The 18,707-nt window shown below is 57.3% G+C and overlaps 3 protein-coding genes across 3 annotated transcripts; 1 reads left to right on the top strand and 2 right to left on the bottom strand.

The window, feature by feature from the left end:
* The first annotated feature begins 194 nt into the window (after positions 1-194).
* Positions 195-7,030, top strand: JDV02_008536 (uncharacterized protein). The gene is made up of 7 exons (XM_047990146.1): positions 195-2,146; positions 2,744-3,409; positions 3,516-3,805; positions 3,867-4,477; positions 4,531-4,735; positions 4,796-6,833; positions 6,880-7,030. Exons 1-6 carry the CDS (start codon positions 1,474-1,476, stop codon positions 4,970-4,972), a joined length of 2,622 nt encoding a protein of 873 aa, XP_047846151.1. The 5' UTR covers positions 195-1,473; the 3' UTR covers positions 4,973-6,833; positions 6,880-7,030.
* Positions 4,654-6,836, bottom strand: JDV02_008535 (uncharacterized protein). The gene is made up of 3 exons (XM_047990145.1): positions 5,985-6,836; positions 5,213-5,910; positions 4,654-5,154 (listed from the first exon to the last, which is right to left on the bottom strand). Exons 1-3 carry the CDS (start codon positions 6,284-6,286, stop codon positions 5,078-5,080), a joined length of 1,077 nt encoding a protein of 358 aa, XP_047846152.1. The 5' UTR covers positions 6,287-6,836; the 3' UTR covers positions 4,654-5,077.
* A 9,008-nt stretch (positions 7,031-16,038) lies between the features above and the next one.
* Positions 16,039-17,800, bottom strand: MEU1 (S-methyl-5'-thioadenosine phosphorylase). Its single transcript, XM_047990144.1, has 3 exons — positions 17,618-17,800; positions 17,039-17,530; positions 16,039-16,968 (listed from the first exon to the last, which is right to left on the bottom strand). The coding sequence occupies exons 1-3, from the start codon at positions 17,643-17,645 to the stop codon at positions 16,562-16,564; spliced, it is 927 nt and encodes a 308-aa protein (XP_047846150.1). The 5' UTR covers positions 17,646-17,800; the 3' UTR covers positions 16,039-16,561.
* Positions 17,801-18,707: the final 907 nt, after the last annotated feature.

The following is an 18,707-nucleotide window of genomic DNA, read 5'->3' as shown; positions in this document are numbered from 1 at the left end:
ATGGGTGGCCGCCTGAGATACCCGCATCGCGATGATTTTCGGAGCAGGTCCAGCTCAGCCGCCATCGACATGTTTTTTTTTGCAGTGTTTTCGTTTACACCGAGGGTTCAAGGGTGCAGGCGGGACCTCTTTGTCTGTTCCAACTCTGCCGCTTTTCCATCTCTACTCCGTACATGTATGCAGGTACTCTCCCCGGATTTCTGGGTCCTCCCATCATCTTTTCGCGACCACAACAGCTGCACGAAACACAAGACAAACACGTTTTTTCCGGGGCGCCTGTGGAATCCCGTTTTTACCACTCGTCCGCCGTTGACGACGACGACGACCGTCGAGGCTTGGGCGCTCGAGATCCTGTCCTGGTCGTCGGCCGTCGACAAGCCGCACCCCGGCATTTACCTGTCTTCTCTGGCCCCGCCCGTCCCCTCTTGACTGCCTCGTGTGCGCTCCGTTTGTCTCTGAGCGGAAGCGCCGTCGCTCTTTCCCTGCCTTTCCCCTCAGGACTTAACGTCCGCCGCCCGCCGCCGGCCTTCCCAGGCCTGTAATCTGTTCTCTCTTTTCTCACGCCCTTCTCTTCACTTTCCTCCTCCTTTCCTCCTTCACCTCTCACCTGCCCCTGCAAGCACTATCGCACCCGGGCCGCCCCTCGCTCACCTCCACCCTTGCGGCCCCCCTCCCTCTCCACGCAGTCGAGGATCCTCTGCCCGGTCCTGCCACGGACCGTTTGGTCTAGCGCTTGCCGACGCACTGGACTCCGGGGAAACGCATCGCATTCGCTCCAGCACCGATTGAGCCAGCCAGCTCCACCATCGATTCCTGGGACCACCACTCCTGCCGCCTGTCGGTCTCTGCGTTGTCGCACAAACTTGGGCGCTCGCCTACCATCTAGCACAGCTCCAGCAGTGCAATCACTGGGTACCACTGAAGGCTCGCCTGATGGCCGCCGGCCTCCCCGTCTCTGGCGCGCACCGCATACTCGCCTAGGCGCCCAACTCACTAGCGAATTTCCTCGAACCTGGCTGCCGGGACACGTCCGCAGCTATTCCTGCCCGCAGCGATCCTGTCCCTAGCAGGCTGAGCCGGCTACCTTGCTCGCGAGGCGCATCTCGCCAGCCATCCTCGAGCAACGGGAAGCAGGCTGCGGCGCCTAAATCACCCCTTGCAAGCGGCGAGCTTGGTCAGTCGCACTGCTGCTCCAGGACGACGCGGCATCGAAGCCTTGCTGGCCTCCTCACCAGCTTGCCCGTCAACGGTCAAACTCGTCACTGCCAGCCGGGCCACATCAGCCTTGTTACACCGCCCGGGTACCCACACCGGTCCGCACCATTGGGCTCGTCATAAGCCACAGTGAAAGAGACACGACGTGGTTGCACTGGCTGCATTGCTGGTCCGACCAGCGCGTGCACACGTTGCCAGCCGTGGGCAGTGTGTTTTGGGCAGCTCAGGTGCCAGGTGAGGCGCGATCAGGACGCTCACATGGGCGGTCCACTGATCGAGGACGGCCGCCCTGCAAAGCGCATCAAGCTTGATGCGCCGTCGCAAGACCGTCACCGTCCCAACCCAGTTCACCACCAAATCTGCCTCGACTCTCATCCCCATGCCTCCTCCTCATTGCATTCTGGCGATCCGACAGCGTCCTGGCCTCCGTCACTACCGCTGCAAACACAACCGCAGCAGCAGCAGCAGCACCAGCCGCCGCCGCAACAACAACACCAACAGCATCCGTCCTTGCTGCGGGGACATCTTCCTGAAGTTGTCGCGCCGGCAATATCTACAACAGAACCTTCACCATCGTCTCGTTCACTGCCTGGGTATCACCACCAAGGCCAGGTGCTGCAAGCTCAATTGCCACGCCGCGACCTTCATCCCCCACCGCACCAAGAGCATGCTGCCGCTCTTCCCACGACCATAACGATGGTACCAGTGTCTCCTGGGGAGGATCTGCAAGCGCTTTGGTCCACTGGGCCCGATGCCGCGCTCGACGGCTCGTGGAAGTGGCCATCGTCATCTCCAGCACCTATGGCTTCGCAAATGCTTGTCGCCGTGCAGCCGTCAAATGCGCTCCCGTTCAACAGTCTCGACGTCTTCCCCGCACCTTCGCTATCGGCATCAACTATACACAGCGAGTATCAAACGCCGCTATCATCAGGTGAGTAATGTGTTCGTCAACTGTCTTGCCGCCGTCCACCATCACCACCGTGCTGCACATAGAAAAAGCTGCTGTCATGCTTCATTCTGTACGCTGCTCCCCAATTCATCACCTCCCCACATCATCCTCCATTTGCACCACCACTGCCCTTCAAGGCACCATTCGCTATCATTCCATGCGGGCTTGCATGGCCCGTTTCCTGCGTATCACAATTAGCCGCGCCCATACCTTATCAACCGTTCCCATTGTTCTCCACACCGGTCAGCGACCGCCTCGCATCACACTTTTGGCTGGCGGCAGCCTCGTGCCCCCTCATCGGTCAGAAGGATCCTGGCATTGCTGTCGCCAACTTCCTTCGTACTGTGCTTGGGTTCTTCTTCTCTGGCTCGTGACACGGCGGTCACTTTACTGTCGTGCTAGAACACAGCTGAAGCCAAAAGGCGCGCGTCGTTGCCCTGAGCCCTGCCGCCCTTCGTCCCCTCCTATGTGTCAGTCACTCGTTGCATTAGGACTGTCTTGGCCCTTGGGAAGCAGAATTTCGCACCGTGGCACTATTATCATTCACCACCGAGCTCTGGAGCTAATTTTCAGCGCTAGCGATTACCGATGTAGAGGTTGATGGCCCCTCAGCCACGACGCGACTGCCCTTCACGCGCCCCAGTCCTCATGCTTACAAGCGGCCGCGCTATGCTGTTTCCTCCTCAAATGAGACAGTATCAAGTTCTTCCTACAAACCGCCGAAATTCCACAGTCGCCGACCTACTAGTCGCGATAGTCTCATCAGCCCCTTCAAAGACTGTCTCGGCAGGTTTGGGGAAGCCAACAGGCGCCGATTCGACCGCCCGTTCGATGGCAAAGTCAACGGTTACATCAAGTTTAACTGGCCAAAGGACAAGCAATCCCGACGATCATCATCTGTGCAGGCGATCTCAGACGTCCCCGATGTCGCAGAGGCCACGGGATCGGGCGCCGAAGTTGAGTCACCGAGGACGTCCTTGACCCCTGTAGGCCCTTTGCCAGTGTCAGGGCCTACAGCGAACGCTGCTATCGTCTTTGTACAAGACCTCGACTACCATGGCTTCGACTTCTCAGGCTTTCTACAGCACAGCCCCAGCCCAACGGAAGGGTTCAGTCCAATACTATCCCAATCGACAGCTGAATTCTCAACGGACGTTGCCCCTATGGGCGCCCCTAGAATGGTTCCAAAACTTTTCGGATACGAGGCAAAAATGGACCAAACGGATAGGAAGTTCTGGACATTTTGTATGTGCATTCTCCTTTGCCACCACGCTCCCTCCTCATGCTATTGCTGTTACTGTGGCACAGTTCCCGCCACGATTGTCTGGGGTTCGGACACTGACTCGAGCAGACATCAAGAATTGGTGTCCAGGGAGGAGCGTGCTCCAGGAAACGAATTTATGGCTCAAAGACTTTGCCCAGATGCACAAGAGCGACGGTGTCAGAGCTGCGATTCAAAGTCTTGCTGGAATATATATCTACGACTACTTGCCCAGGGACGATGTGCGCAAGCGCGTCAACGAGAGGTTCTTTGAGGCTGAATCGCGGCTCAGCTCGCTCCTAGCTGATCCCGCTACCACAACCAATGAAGGCCGAGCCAACGAGCTCATCACCATTGCGGTGATTCTGTCTATGCAGGATGTAAGATGCGCCCCATGCGGGATGCCAGCTCGGTCACGTACTTACCAGGTGGGCTTCTTAGATTGTGTTGACGGAGCGTCGACTTGCGAGGCCATCCATGCCTCGATGGCTTTCTGGCTTCCAACAGGGTGAATTGTTCTTGCAGGCAACAGACCAAGGGTCACGGTTTTGGAAGCGCTCCAACGCGCAACTCTCATCGCTTCGCATATCACAATCGATTATCGTCGGTCGAGCCGTGATTTTGGCCCAGCCTATGACAGAACTTCCAGCGCCTGCGACATTCGATCCAGAAGCTGAAGCCTCTCGATTTGGCTGGCTTTTATATGGATCAGAGAGCGACATGTACCAGATCCACGGCGGCTGTGGGTTCTCCAAAAAGCTGCTGCATATCATGAGCCAAATCACGTATTGTGCGGCACGCCTGCAGCAAGACCCGGAAAACATAGTCGTGCCGATGACCACGCAGTACCTTTTGAAAGAGTTGGTGCAGATGAGACAGTGGAGCAGCGAATCCAAAGACTGGAAGAGTGCCAAGGCTGGACCGTCTGTGGCAGATTGGCTGCGTGGCATGCCCGCAGGTTACCAGATTGACACATCTGCCGAGATGACGGATGTGACGGCCGAGGCTTGGAGACTGACGGCTATAATCTACCTACAATGCCGCGTTCTACGGTAAGCGTCTCGCATACCAGTAACCCATTTCTCGGCTAACGTGGGCTCCAAAGATTGCCTCGAAGTCACCCTGAAGTGCTGGCCACAATGTCCGATTTGGCAGCTTGCATCAAGGTAATGCCAACGTCTGGCTTCCAGTTCACAGCACAGGCGCCACTGTTCCCAGTCTTCCTGCTGGGGCTGCTTGCGACGAGACCAAGTCACAGGGCGGCGTCTAAGACGTGGTTCGACGAGGTGGTCTCCACCCCCGTCAGAAGTGTATGCTTTTCACCAAGACCGAGACCTGTATGAGAATGTCCGCTTATTAATGTTATCCAGAGTGTTCCACCGCTCTATGAAGCGCTTCAGCGTATTTGGCAGTGGATCGACAATGTCATTGCGATTACCACGTCAACGAGCGTCGAGGCTGAGCCCATAGGCCATCGCTTTGCCTGGTGGGAACAACTTGTCGCAGAAGTTACCGACCGGGAAAACGAAGTGCTATGCTTAACGTAAGAAAACCGAAAGCAGGTCTATCTACCAGTCTGTGCGAATCGCGCGGCAACTGCCCGGAAGCGTTCGCCCCCTCGGTGCGTGCGTGTTTGAAGCCGACACGAACTTCTAGGAGAGACCCGACACTGCACTATCGGCGTCTTCACACTGGTCCTCCTTGTCCTTGGTCTTTAATAAGTACTGGACTGAACACGTTTGGTCAGCCACGTGGTTCTGCAGCGTGTCGACGGCGGTATGACTTACAAAATTGTGAGTTCGGCGTTTGCCAGGCGTCCACGACAGTCAAGCCCGCCTTGGCGCACATAAGTCTGACGCTGTCCTCGCCGTACTTGTGGGAATCAAACCAATCAAGTTCCTGTCCAGCCTGAATGATTCGACCAAGCTTTCTCAACACCACATCACGCTTCGCTCGGAAGAAGAACCGATGACGCGTTGTTGGCTCCTTCTCCAGCTGGGCCAGGAACTCCCAGTCCTGTTCGCAAAACCATTTCTCGCCCACTAGGCGGTTCGCGTGCTCAAAGCCGTTCAGAAAAAAGCTGCGATATAGGTCGTCCCGAGAATGGTATGCTGCCCAGATTTTGGCCTCGTCGCTGGGGAGCAAATGACCGTCCATTCCGACTAAGAGCAGATCGTGTGGTCTCATGCCTTGTGCCCAGTACTTCAGGTGATTCAGTGCTTGCAGCCATGGATCATTACAGAGGACTGAACCCAGCGATACAAAGAGGCGAGGCGTTTCAATATCGTCAACGTACTCCTTACCGTCCTGAAAGGTCCCCCACAATCCAACGCAGTCGACCATCGAGTCGGGCATGGGATGCTTATCCACCAAGTACGCAATGTTGTGGGCCAAAGAGGCCTTCGAGATGTCTAGGGCAAGATACGTTGCGGGTTTCCTGGCCGATTCGAACGCGGCCAACAGATGTTCAACCTTTCGGGTATCGCTTCAGTCGGGAGTCCGTCAGTCAGCAACATGTCCAGCTCAGGCACCTCTGTTACAGATCATTCTGGAACTTACCCCGCGCCGAGGTCGATGATGGTTGTACCCGCGCCGAGACGATCAACAATTTTGGCGCCGTGCTGGCGAAATAGCTCAATCTCGTCATGCGTCTGGTAGAATTCGGGAGTGAAAATGATCTTGTTCCAAATCGGCAGGCCAATGTCATCGTATAGAAGCTCGTCTGGCAACGTCGGCTTGTCTCGGGGATTATACACTGCCGTCAGGGTACGCTCAAGCCTCTGGCCAACGTTGCCATGCATTGCACTTCCCCCAATGTCCACGACGTCGCCATGGGCCGGGAAACCCGATTGAGGCGTCATATCTCGGTCGAACCTCTCTGGGAGCCACTGAAAAATTGACGCCGTCGAGTAACCGGGCCTCGGGCTCAAGAATCCCTGGGTTTGCTGTCGATCAGTTTGCGTGGACTGCTAGAGGTCCGCCTTGCCGGTACGCCCACAAAGCGTCTTTGTCAAAGGCTAAACGGCGTGATATCGCGAAAAAACCAGGAACCTGGTGGCGATGATCAGGTACACAAGTGATCACGACCTGTGGTTTGGTGACGAAGATTCGCGAAACAGAAGCGTCGGGTCGAGAGAAAGTAGTGAGTGAAGCTGGTTGATTTTGCCTCGCGGGTAGGGCGTCGCCAGTTCTCCCCACTTCAACCAACGGACGGGCGACTTGCTGGCTGCGGGACTGTTGCGAGTTGATGTCTCTTCACGCGGTGCCGGCAATACCACAGATTTTACCCAGTCCTCGGTGCCGAACCGAATGAAGAAAAAAAACGCCAGCGTGCGTGGTGCCGCGAGCAGTGTTTTGAGCAAGCGAGCAGATGGCTGGTCAGGCTGGGATGATGACAACTCTGTATTCGTGAGTTCCCTCCTGGTGGCCATGAGGTCGCGAATGACGGGTCCAGACGGCAGGAGCACTGCAGCCGCGTCTAGGTAGGTGCACCACCGCGCTCCGCTCCATATGCGCAACGATCTCGGGGCTCGCCCTGATCACGACGAGACCTGGCCAGAAGAGGTTGGCTGCACATTAGGTCCCTGCAAGAGGGGTGGTATCACTCCACCGCCCCCCGGCTCGACGCTTGTGCTGTCCACTACCACTTGGGGAACTGGTGGTGGGAGGGTCCAAGTGGGAGGGGGCGTGCGGATGCATGAGCAGCACGTCTTGAGCAGAGCTAAGTCAAGCAGCCTATCTCAGTGCGGTACCCGCGGCGGGTGTCAGCGCACAAGACTCGCCAGAGTACCACGGAGCAGGCGGGATTGAGTGGCTTTTTTGGCACGACCATTGGGCCAGCCGGGTCGAACGGCCCATGCCAGCTCGCTCGGCAGGGTCTGAGGATGAAGGGCCGTCCCGTGGGAGCTCCACGTGCGGGGAAGACGAGTTTGGCCATGTGGTGGGAGAATTGCTACCGTGGCCTGAGAACCAGAGCAGCTTTTGGACATTTCGGGTCATCGGGAATAGGCGAGCGTGTATCACTGGCGGCTCCGTATCCCCAAGTAGTGATGCGCGGTGTGTCGCAGAGGCAGATGGATCTGCTTTGAGGCGGACCTTGCGGGGTGGGAAGGAAGGATGCGGACGATGCAAGTCATGTTTGCGTAATTACGAGTGTGTCGGTCGTGTCGTACATGAGCAGTATGGTATGTGTGGATCTGCAGAGGGCCTGGTTGGGTGTCGTTACAGACGCCATGTTTTTCTCAGTCTAAGAAGACTGGATGCCTCTTGCATGTGCTGAACCTCAGAGCTGTATGCAACAGGAGAGGAGGGAGGTGCTACTGGTATGTACTTCGGACATCGTTCCTGGTCAAGGGTGGGCTTTTGCGAGGCGCGAAAAATGACACGTCGAGTGGTTACGGTTTTGTCCACCCGTTCTGCCCACACACACACGCGCGCGCGCACACACGCACGCAGACGCACACACACGCGCAGGCAGACGCACACACATACTGTCCAGCTCGGTGCTTCTCTCTGTCTGCCTTTTGTCCGCCTGTCTTGGGCCGCTTCCTCACTGGTGGTCATGCCATGTCTGGTGACCAGCCAGACGACACTAAAACGACGGCCCTCGACCGGGACGCAGTCGCGGCTGACCAACGAACAGGCTGTGATAGTGGCCACTGACAACCCTCGACCACTTTATTCCGTTGTTGCTATGCCACTTTCGGCGTTTTCGTGGGCAAGGAGACCGGCACACATCAAGAGCATCTTTGCCTTTGGGATATCCCCTTTCAGGCCGGCTAATCAACTTGCTCCTGGGCACGTCTGGCCAAAGGAGTTCATTGATAATACCTTGACAACGGGCCCTTTGTGGGTCACCTGTAGCTAGTCTAGTATTCCTCCCGTCCCTTTCGTTGCTCTTGTGTCACTCGTTGCTTGCTGCGCAGTGGAGTCGGCAGTAGGCGGCCCACGATACTAGACTACCTACTAGCAGAAAAGATATAAATGGGGACTAGTAGACTGTATCAAGGATCTATTATTGCTGCTATGGCGGTCTCTATGTAAAATGGCCGCTGTTTCAGTGCAATCGATTTCCCCTTCCCAGGTCTCCCGGTCTCTCTTCTTTGTACAACTTTTCTCAGCGACGATGAAGCCATGCTTTGCCTGCGCTGGCGATGTTAGTGGTGGGGAACAACCCTCCCCCCGCCCCCCTCCCTCTCCCTGTATGCACATACGTACCTCCGGCAGGCAGGCGGGGAAGTTTTGAGGGCGATCATGGGCTGAGGTTTCATTTGACATGCTCGTGGCAGGATCAGCGGGACCAGACCAGTGGGGGAAAATTGGTGAAGACATCCAGCAGCTGGAGAGGTCAGCCAGCGGCCGGCCGGCCGCCCTTTTTCCCATCTGTGCCAGCTGCTCCCGAATGGGTCAGCGCTAACAGCTCTTGTTTCACGCGCCTTGTCAGCACCGGCAGGTTTTCTCTTGGCACTCGCACTCGACCTCTGCGCTTCTTCACTCTCTTTGCGGCGAGTTGCCCCGACTCAAAGACAGGGCTGAACGTGGGGACGGACTGGATGGATGTGTCCAAGGTCTCGAGCGTGGCTTCTCCTTTTCTCTCTCTCTCTCTCTTCTTCTCCCTTTCTTTCGCTCGGCACGGCCGTTGGGTGGAGAGCGCGTGTTCGCGAAAGCGAAAGAGGGGATGGGAGGGGGGGGGGGGGAGGGCAATCCGGGAAGGAGGGGGCGTGCTGCATGGGCTCTCTCTCTCTCTCGTGCAGAAGCCACGACGGATATGCTGGGACATGACCGCCGTACAGATGCAGGTGCATATGTATGTATGCATGCATGCCGGGCTCACATTTTCAGGTGAGTGGCGCGCGGCGCCGTGTCTTGTCTGTGGTCTGGTCTGGTTCACTGGTCCCCTTTCCCTCCGTCAAATGGTTGTCCGTTCGCCTCGGGGGAAAAAAGGGCACGACGAGGGGGGGAGGCTGCCCTGGTTGGTCGCCCTCAACTGGTAAGATGAAGATATGCTGTTGCTGCTCTCTTCCTGCCGTTGGTAGTTGTAGTAGTAGTTGTAGTAGTAGTAGTGAACTCTACGAAAAAAGCTCACATGTGGGGGCTGCGGCGGCGGCGGCTGTTGTTGCTGACGACGTTTGCCGGTGCTCCGAGCCGCTCCCTTGCCCTTCCCTTGCCTCCCCGATGGGTGGGGGAGCAGACAAACTGGCAAAGCGCGAGCACGGCCAACCCACTGCCACCGTCGGCGCCGAACCACTTTTATTGTGTTCAAAGCCGATGTTTCGTACGGGTGGTGAAAGCGGCGGCCTCGTGAGGAGGAGAAGTCTCTCATGCGGGAAAACGGCAGGGTGTAAGTGTGGATGACCCGGCCATGGCGCAGAAGCTCGTTGGCAGATTTACCAGGATCACTACTACCTTGAACTACTAATAAGTTAGAACCAAGTAACTAGCACCCTTGCGGATCGAGTGAATCGGGTAAATAGATGAGGCGGACGACGGACCTGGGCAACGTTGACAAGACGGCTCATTGCCTACACGCAATAGTCAGCCTCGTGGTGCGGCAGCCTGCCTGCCTGCCTGCCTGCCTGGGAAGAGGGCGCGCGCGCGCCTCAATAGAGTTCTCACAGGTGTCGCCAAGAGAGGGAGGCTCAACAAGCCTGGGGAGGCAATATGGCAGCCTGGCTGCAAGCACGAAGAGCAAGGGCAAGGGCAAGGGCAAGGGCAAGGGCAAGGGGAGAGGAGCAAAAGCCCAGCCTGGACTGGACCGGGGGGGGGCCGGCAAGCTTGGTGTGGCAGAGACCGCCCGACGGCACGCTCGCGTGCATGCACACCAGTGCCTGATCTACATGCAAGTGTGTGATTGAGCGGCAAACACCCTCTGTGCTGTTGTACTTCGAAGTCCCCCCCCCCCTCGGGGACAGAGCGTCGGGAAGTGGGATTCGAAGGCGAAGTGCGGACGTGTACTACATACAACACAAGGATTTCGCCCGCGTGTCCGATATATCCATACCACCCCAGCCGCGGTGACATGTTGTATGCTTGCTTGCTTGACTGACTATCAAACCGCGGTGGGTTGACCACACGTCGACCTGAGCTTGCGCCTTGCATGCCGCCGCGAGATGTTGAGACTGCATGCAGGGCCCGAAAAAGGATTGGCAACCAAGCACCCTTGCCAACTCCCTCCCCCCTCCCCCTCCGCGAATCCTGTCAGCAACAGGAACTGATGACAGTACGAAATATAAGCCTCCTAGGCGCCACACGGCAAATGGCAGAAGCTTCCTCGTCCCGATGCTTTGCCGGTCATATTTTTGCCTACGGCTGCTGCACCCTGTGCCCGGCCGATGGGATGCCTCGGCTCGGGTGCTGTCCGAGCCCGCCCACCGCTGTCGGTGGGACCGAAGGCGAGGAGAATTTCATACCAAGTTAGTACGATGGGTAACGTTGAGTACTTGGACTTGGTATGTACTATATAAGCAAGCTGGATACTACGCACCGTTTGGGACCTCGCCTGCCTGCCCCCCCCCCCCCCCCCCCCCAATGACTGCCCTCGTCTCGAGATGGAGCGTTCGCATAGCAGATACGTAAGTAGTAGTACCTAGTTGAGAGGTGCAGCCTCTGCAGACAATCTCTTTCCTCAATGGTAATGTCAGGCCATAGTCCCGCTCAGCTCAGCGGGCCGCGCGCGCCCTCTTTCCAATCAATGCACACATCTCTCCTCGAGAGTCCGGATTCAATTGCGCGAGCGTGGCAAACGCGTGCCGGGGAAGGGCTTCCGGCCAAAGGCTGCAGTCCAAGTGAGCCTTGCTTGTCCGCCACCAACAACAACAGCGACGCCATCCCGTCGGCGCCCGCTCGACAAGGGGCTCCGCAACGTGTCGGCGGATCCCTTAGTGATGGTGTGTGAAAGCGGTCTGTCTGTCTGTCTGGAGAGTCGAGACACCCCCCGGAAAGGGGGCGCCGCGGTATATGTACTATGCAATTTTAAGCCCCTGACCGGGACCGCGGCAGGCGGTGAGGATCGGATTCCTAAGAGGAAGCGTCGGTCTCCACGTTTGAGGAAGCAGTGAAAGCCCGCGAATTGCAATTTGCTCGTTGCAGGCTGTCTGCCATCTGAGCAGAGAGGGAAAGCTGGCGGCCGATGGTGGTGGTGGATGGTGGTGGTGGTTGGTGGGTGTGTGGTTGGTTGTCGGACCGGGGGGGGACCAGGGGGGGATGGGACTGCTTGCTACCTTACTTTACCCCACGAACTTTAATGGCGCGAACTGGTGAGTGAGCTACTCCGTACTACTAGGTACTATACAATTGCAGGGTCCAGGTCCCGCTGCCCAGCAGCAGCAGCCGAGCAGTACATGCTGTAAGTCCGGCATACCAGTGACGGCCCGGCTGACCCGCCCCGCCGCCTCGGGAGCTCCCGAGCCCCTTTCCCGGAGACGCCAGCGGCGGCAATTACAGCAAGGAGGGTGGCCCAGAGAAGACGGCAAGAAAAGCGTTTCGAAAGGACACGGACACACAGACAGACGCCGCTTCGCGCGGGAAAAAATATTCCCCGCGGGAAAAAGAAAAAAAAAGAGGGTTCGAGGGCACGAGGCGCGCATGCTTTCCTCCTCGTCCCGCTGCAGCCTGCAGCCGCAGAGCGAACCAAGCCTAGCAGGGGGTGCCTGATGCACCTTGACAAGTCGCTTCTTTTCCCCCATGATAGTTTGAGTGCGCTGTGCCGACCCCTCCCTGAGGGGCTGGCTCTTTTTTGCCGGAGCCGCGGGTTTGAGTTCTGGAAATGCTTCCTGACGAAATCCCAGGACAGGGCACCCCCCCCCCCCCAAAAAAAAAGAAGGGGGGGGGGGGCTTTATCCAGGCAGCGCTGGGATACCTCAGGCGCGGAGCACCACGTATGTAATCGTGGCGCGATGTGCAACAACGGAAATACGCATAGTGGTAGAAGTGCTACAGCTTATGAACATGCTCGATATGTACTATGTGCTGGATCGACTGCCATGCAATTCAACGTCACGCAGGCAGGCAGGCAGGCAGGCAGGAAATCTGTACCCTGCGTCCTGCAAGTCTCCACTGGAGTGATGGCTCGAGGGCGCCACCACCCGCGAGATAGCCAGGAATCGGCTACTCGAGGACTAGCCGGGGGGGGCTCTTTGGATTGACCAGGTAATGGCACCAAACCGGTCGTCTGTGGAGCCCCCGTCGGTGATGATGAAGGCACGAGCTGATGATAGTACTATGTTACTGCCACAGCCAAGAACGGTTTTCGCGGCGCCCGCGTCTGACTAAATCCGTACTCTCAATGGCCCGCGGACACTCTCGTCCGATATATTCAATACAAGTCAATAGTAGCCCCGTCCGGACCCGTGCTGAAGTGGGTTGTGACAACGCCGCCGCCGCCGCCGCCGCCATCGCCCAAGTCGTCCGTCCGGCATGCCCTTGCTGGAATAGAAACATTGGCGCTGCATATGCCATGGACGACGACGGACGCACGTCAAGTCAAGTCAAGTCGGATTCTCAACTCACTCAGCCCGACTGAGCGGACGGACCTGCACACCCCCCCCCTTGGCCATGCTTTCAGGAACCCCCCTCCCCCTTGGAAGCATGGGGGAGGGAGGGAGGGGAGGGGGAGAACGACCCCGTTGCAAAAACCCTGGGGCCCCAGGTTACCACCACCACCACCACCCCCGGTTCGTCTTCAGCCACCGCTGTTCGTGGTGGGGTTGCATCGTCTCAGCACCCTGGCCTCCGGACATTATAATCCGGATGATCATTGGGCGGCGAAGAGGACATTTTGCATTCAGCCACCCGTCGCTGATGAAGCGCCGGATGGTGATGGTGTTCTGCAGTGTTGTCTTGGCCGGGACATTCAGCTGCTGGATGCGCATCGTACTTCTCCTTTCGTGTGTTGGGACTGACTGAACCCAGCAGCGGTTCGCATATATTACTCCTTCGATGCCTTGTGCCGTGAACGGTCACCCATCCCCCTCACCTTTTTTTTTTCCTTTTGTTTTTTTTTTACGCTTTCTGCAAGGTCATGACCGGGGTTGTGCTAGTCGGTATTGGGGGGGAAAAAAGCAACGTCACCTTACGCAAGCTTGTGCTTCTCGGTATACCCTCGTTGCTGTTTGTTGGTTGGCACGCGTGGGTATGTATCGTATCCCCGGACAGACAGCACGCAACGCATGGCCCGGCCATGCATCGATCGTTCACGGCTGGCCGCCCACCCCCACCCACGGGCCGCCGCCGCCGCGGGCTTCCACTTGCAGCATCCGGCTTTCCAAGATGGTCCTCCTCCTCATACGTACTGTATGTACTTACTTGCCGGTGGACCGAGCAAGCGCGGGATCGCACAGACGATCTGTCCCGAGGCTTGTGCTTGATATCAAACTGCTAGTCTCGTACCTTGTATTACTTACTCTGGACGTAGACTGTAGTACCAAGTAACCAACTAGTCCAGCGTCTACGGCGAATATTTTCTGATGTGATCCCTACATGCATAATAGTAGTAGTAGCGCCTGACTTGCAACACACACACACCGTGAGTTCGCCCCCAAAAAAAAGCCTACTACTACTACTACTGCTGCGCATTCGAGAGCTTCATCTTTCCCCCGGTTGACCATGAACGGTGCGGCTGCCTTTTCCGTCATGTTCTGGTCCGCGGCCAGTACGTGAAAGGTGCAGGCGGGCGGGGTGGGCGGCGGCGCCATGTAAAACAGGATGGTGCGCCCGCAGGAGACGGTTCCTTTGGGCAAATGTGACATGTCAGACAGGCGGCCCCAGGGCACTGGGCGCATTCGACCGGCCACCGCGCCATCGTTCGTATCTTACTTCCACTTCGTTTCGTAACATGCGGCGCCAAGTGCCGTCTCCAGCGGCGAGACTCAACACACACATAGCCGGCACAAAACGTTGGGGCAGATCGCCCGTGGCCTTTGCACTAGGTATCGAGGCGAGGCAGCTGTCGACGCCAAGCCGACTGCCTCACGGTCCTGTTTCTTGCCTCGGCTCAAAAAAAAATGCCGTGAGTCATTTCCTTTTTCTTAGCCGACTTTGGGCAGAGAGTTGCCGAAGCCTTCTCCGGTGTTCTCAACTGTATGATGTAGATTCCACAGCTCCCCGTTCAGATTCGCTTGGAGTTGAAGTCGCGGAGCAGCTTCGTAGTTGTACCTCATTCGTTGGATAGGACGATTATAGTGTAATGACATGGAGAGACTTTACTTAGCTGTGTAGGCCAATCGCTCTTCTTAGGCTTAGGGGCCTTTAGGAGAGATAAGCCATCGTGCAAATTGCACATACGTCATCCTCGAGAGCAGTTAATGGCGACGCCTTGATCGTGGCGTTGTCGATCAGCAGATCGTATCAAGTTGGTGATCAAGTCCCGACTTCTGCCACTTTCGGGTAAGCAGGGTCCCTAATCTGTTATTTTTCCTTCCCGGCACCGAATGCCCCTCCCCCGGATCTTGAGATGTCACTCAGTGCTTGCCATTGGGAGCTACTCGCGGGACACCCTGCCGTCCGTCAAAGGATGCACTCCTCTAATGGCCGGCATATAGCTTCAACAATGTTATTGACCCAGCTTCAAGGTCACAGCGGAGTTGAAGGCCGGTGAAGCAAAAAAAAAAAAAAGAAGAAGAGATAGTCATGGAGAAGACAATGAGAGTAATAAGGAAGGGGGACATCAAGGAGAGGAAAGGCCGGCGACACTATACCGTCTTTTCAACACATTTAGGCTCGCCCCGGTTCAACAGTCGGGCGTCGGTGCAGGGTAGCTGGCGCTCAAAAGTTTGACGTAGCAATTGGTTAACACATGGCTTATGTCTTGCTTGGCCCAATACGGCTGGGAAACGCAGGCCAGTAGGGAAGGGTATGATTGCAGTGATGCGTGTATCACAGCCATTATATATTAAATCGAAACGTTGCACAACCACGAGGCGGAGTTGTACGCCCGGGTTGAGAGAACGGGGGAAAGAGTGATTGAGGAATGACGAGACTTCACACAGTTTGGGCGCAGACTCGCTATAGGCGTTGCCGCGGTGATGCAGACTGGGTCTGAGCTTGAGAGTATCGAAGCAGTTCGAATGGTCCAAGAGTATTTCAAAGAAAATGCAAATGCAAAGGGACATGACCAATTAACTCTCAGCCAACGCGAGGTCGATGGTCGACGTTGCAAGAGAATCACACCAGGTGTTGCACGGTCGCCAACTCAGCAGCGGTGCGTGAGAAAGATGGCTGCTGTCACTCCCTCCGCTAGTTGAAACAGAACACGCTGTCGTGACTGAGTCGGGAGGCACTCCCATTCGTCTCCGGAAAGAGTGCGCAAAGGGCTTTGCGGCAAGGACGCGTCAACCCTTTCCGAACGCGCGTTGCAGTGAGAGTGACACGACTACCGCGCTGGAAGCCAAGGGCGCAGACAGTCGGATCTACAGACTGACAGCGACGGGGAGGGAGGGGGGTTTGGCACCAGACGCCTGGAAGGTTTGGTTTCACAACGCAGTCATAATGCAATGGCAAGGTGCCAGCTGCCTTGGCTGCAATCAAACTGACCCTCCTGGGGCGAGATCCAAGGCGCGTCTCAAGCTATATCGGGCTAAAGCGCCATCGTCTTCACGACAGGTGATTACCTTGTTTGCCTGAATCTGGGGATCAGAAGCCTGTTTTTGCAGCACACCATCTTCTTATTCATAGGGCCGGCAGTGGTCCCGCCCATGGTGGGCAGTACACGGTGACACGGGTTGTGCAACACAACGACTTATCCGTGACACCGGTAGTGATGGGGGCGTGTGAAGTGACACAGCGCAGCCGCTGGAGCCCATGGTTTCGTCTTGTCCCGGACCAGTCGAGGTTTCACTGGAATGCCATGCCACTCGCTTCCGCAGACGCCTGTAAGGGAGGCCCCTCCTGCATTGGTTGCTGCCACTTGACGGCATGAGCCAGGGTGTCGTGTCGTCCCCGTCGGTCATTTTCTCTTCTCCAACATCGACGCCTTCATTCCGAGTAGCCATGACGTGTTTCCACGTCCCGCTGTCTGCTCTATATGCTGGAAGTAGATGCGGGACAAACGATGTCTAAATAGCCACCATAAGGCCTCCGAGAATATGTCACTCATTTGTCTTGCACGCTGCTTTCTTCCACCCGTCTTGCCAAGTCCAAACTCAAGGCTCCTCCCAGAATTCGGGGAAGAGGTATTCGACTCTCTTCATGGCCTCGGGGTCCCGTCCTTCTGGCTTGGTCATGAATTTGACAGCTCCCTGGCTTGCGCCGGCCCAGTGCTTCGCCATGACCAAGTCGCTGTTGTCAAGCTTCGCGAGCTGGTCCAGGACACCGGCGACAAGGCGCTTGGCATTCTTGCTATTGGCCTGCATATACTTGCCAACCATTTCGACGTTGACGTCCTCAAACGAGTGCCAACAGTCGTAATCGGTGGCCATGGCAATGACCTGATACGCCATCTCGGCTTCGCGCGCGAGCTTGGCCTCTGGGAGCGTCGACATGTTGATGACGGAGCCGCCCCATGACCGGTACATGTGGGATTCGGCGCGCGTCGAGAACTGGGGCCCCTCTGTGGAAAGTTGTCAATGCTAGTTCGAAGGTGGTATTCTCGCATGCCGACACTGCGTGGATGGACTCACCCATGCAGATCACGGTTCCTTTGTCGTGGAGGACGACACCCTCTCCCTCCATGTGCTCGGCACACCTCTTGACCACGGCAGCGAGGCCTGCGTCGAATGGGTCCGCGAAACCAACATGACCGACGACACCGCCTTCGAAAAAGGTGAAGGGTCGCACGCCCTTGGTTCGGTCGATGACCTGGTCTGGAACCACGAAGTCCATGGGCTTAATCTCTTCCTGCAGGGAACCAACAGCAGAGAAGGCAATCACACAGCGCACGCCGATGTGTCGGAGGGCAGCAATGTTGGCTCGATTGGGAACCTCGTGTGGGGCGAATTGGTGATGCACGCCGTGCCGAGCAAGAAAAGCGATGTTGACACCGTTGTGCGAGAGAATGCTGATGGGTGACGCAGGAGAGCCCCATGGCGTGACGGGGCTAAGGACGGCCACGGGCTCATACCCCTCAAGATGCGCGAGTCCCGTACCACCAATGACGGCGATATGGATGGGCTCTGTCCAGCCAAGAGGTCAGCATCGAGCGAGCTGCATGGCGATGGGGAGGGTTGCGGTGCTCGGGTTTCGAGCAAAGGGGACTTTACTGTCGAAAGTGGTTGGAAGCGTGGCCATTGTGACCGAGCGCAGCGAATCCTCGGAAGCAAACGAGACTACAGCGTCGTGTTCAGCAAAGAAATCGATGGGCGCGACGAAGTTTTCTGAGGTGGTCTCGAGGTAGCGAACGAGGGGAGGCAGCGTGTGAGTAGTAAGACCCCCAAAAAATGTCGTGCTGGACGATGGATACCCCGCCATCATCATGGAGGGGCGCGCGCCACGCACGCACGCATGCACGCACTCGGGACCCTGGAGCGCGATTACCTGATGAAGACCTGCATTGCACCTGGGCTGGCTGGCTACCTTAGTAGTGCTAACCTACTAAAGGCTGTCCGTCCACCCACCTCCAGGGACCGAGTGCCGACCGTTTCGATTTGTCGAGTGGGAGGTCACTCCGCGGTTGGCTCCCAACCGACACGTGCATGGCCATTCGAATGCGATTGACGGCCACTGATAAGCGACGAGAGTGGATTCGCCCGTTGCGTGCCGTCGTCTCATTTCCTCGCCTTCGGTGAGGAGACGCGGCGAGGCACGTGGGTGAGGTGTCCCAGAGCCGGGCCCGTCGATGCCCCCCGCTTCAGACGGGGGCCAACGAGCGCCCCCACAATCAGTCGCTACACAGCGCGCCTCATGCTCGGGCAGGCGCTCTCTAACTACCGCGCCGCTGTACTCGACTCTATGAGGTGGCGGGCAGTGCCCGGCAGCCCACGACGCCTGGAGCCATCCATGAATGCGCACCTGCCGGGATCCCGTCTTGCATGGGACAAATGGGTCTCCAGCAGGCGTCAACGTCCTCGCTCAACCGCTAAGTAGTCAAATTTCGACGTTTGATGCACGCGTCTAGATTTCTCACCAGATGAGGGTGCCTAAGTGAGAAGCAATGCGGCATTCCGGGACCTCAGGACATGGCCCGCCAGCTGGCCGGCGCGCCGCTGTGGAGAGAGCCTGGCGCCCGCCCGAACAGCTGGAGCCCACTTCATGTGCTGACAAACCTGGACTCCGTTCCGCCCGCCACCTGGCGTCGGTTTACTGCCCGGAAACCACACTAAGAATTTTTGCGGCCTCAACCCGTGGAAGCTT

Source organism: Purpureocillium takamizusanense, chromosome 8 (assembly GCF_022605165.1).
Source record: "Purpureocillium takamizusanense chromosome 8, complete sequence".
NCBI lineage: Eukaryota > Fungi > Ascomycota > Sordariomycetes > Hypocreales > Ophiocordycipitaceae > Purpureocillium > Purpureocillium takamizusanense.
This window is presented reverse-complemented; position numbering and strand designations above follow the sequence as displayed.

Bases quoted from the DNA above. Each gene is read 5' to 3' on its own strand.
- JDV02_008536 (XM_047990146.1), top strand. From the start codon at position 1,474: ATGGGCGGTCCACTGATCGAGGACGGCCGCCCTGCAAAGCGCATCAAG. The intron at 3,410-3,515 runs GTATGTGCATTC...TGACTCGAGCAG, and splicing joins TAGGAAGTTCTGGACATTTT to ACATCAAGAATTGGTGTCCA. The intron at 4,478-4,530 runs GTAAGCGTCTCG...TGGGCTCCAAAG, and splicing joins CTACAATGCCGCGTTCTACG to ATTGCCTCGAAGTCACCCTG.
- JDV02_008535 (XM_047990145.1), bottom strand. From the start codon at position 6,286: ATGACGCCTCAATCGGGTTTCCCGGCCCATGGCGACGTCGTGGACATT. The intron at 5,911-5,984 runs GTAAGTTCCAGA...TCCCGACTGAAG, and splicing joins ATCATCGACCTCGGCGCGGG to CGATACCCGAAAGGTTGAAC. The intron at 5,155-5,212 runs GTAAGTCATACC...AAACGTGTTCAG, and splicing joins AACGCCGAACTCACAATTTT to TCCAGTACTTATTAAAGACC.
- MEU1 (XM_047990144.1), bottom strand. From the start codon at position 17,645: ATGGCCACGCTTCCAACCACTTTCGACA. The intron at 17,531-17,617 runs GTAAAGTCCCCT...TTGGCTGGACAG, and splicing joins GCTTCCAACCACTTTCGACA to AGCCCATCCATATCGCCGTC. The intron at 16,969-17,038 runs GTGAGTCCATCC...AACTTTCCACAG, and splicing joins AGGAACCGTGATCTGCATGG to AGGGGCCCCAGTTCTCGACG.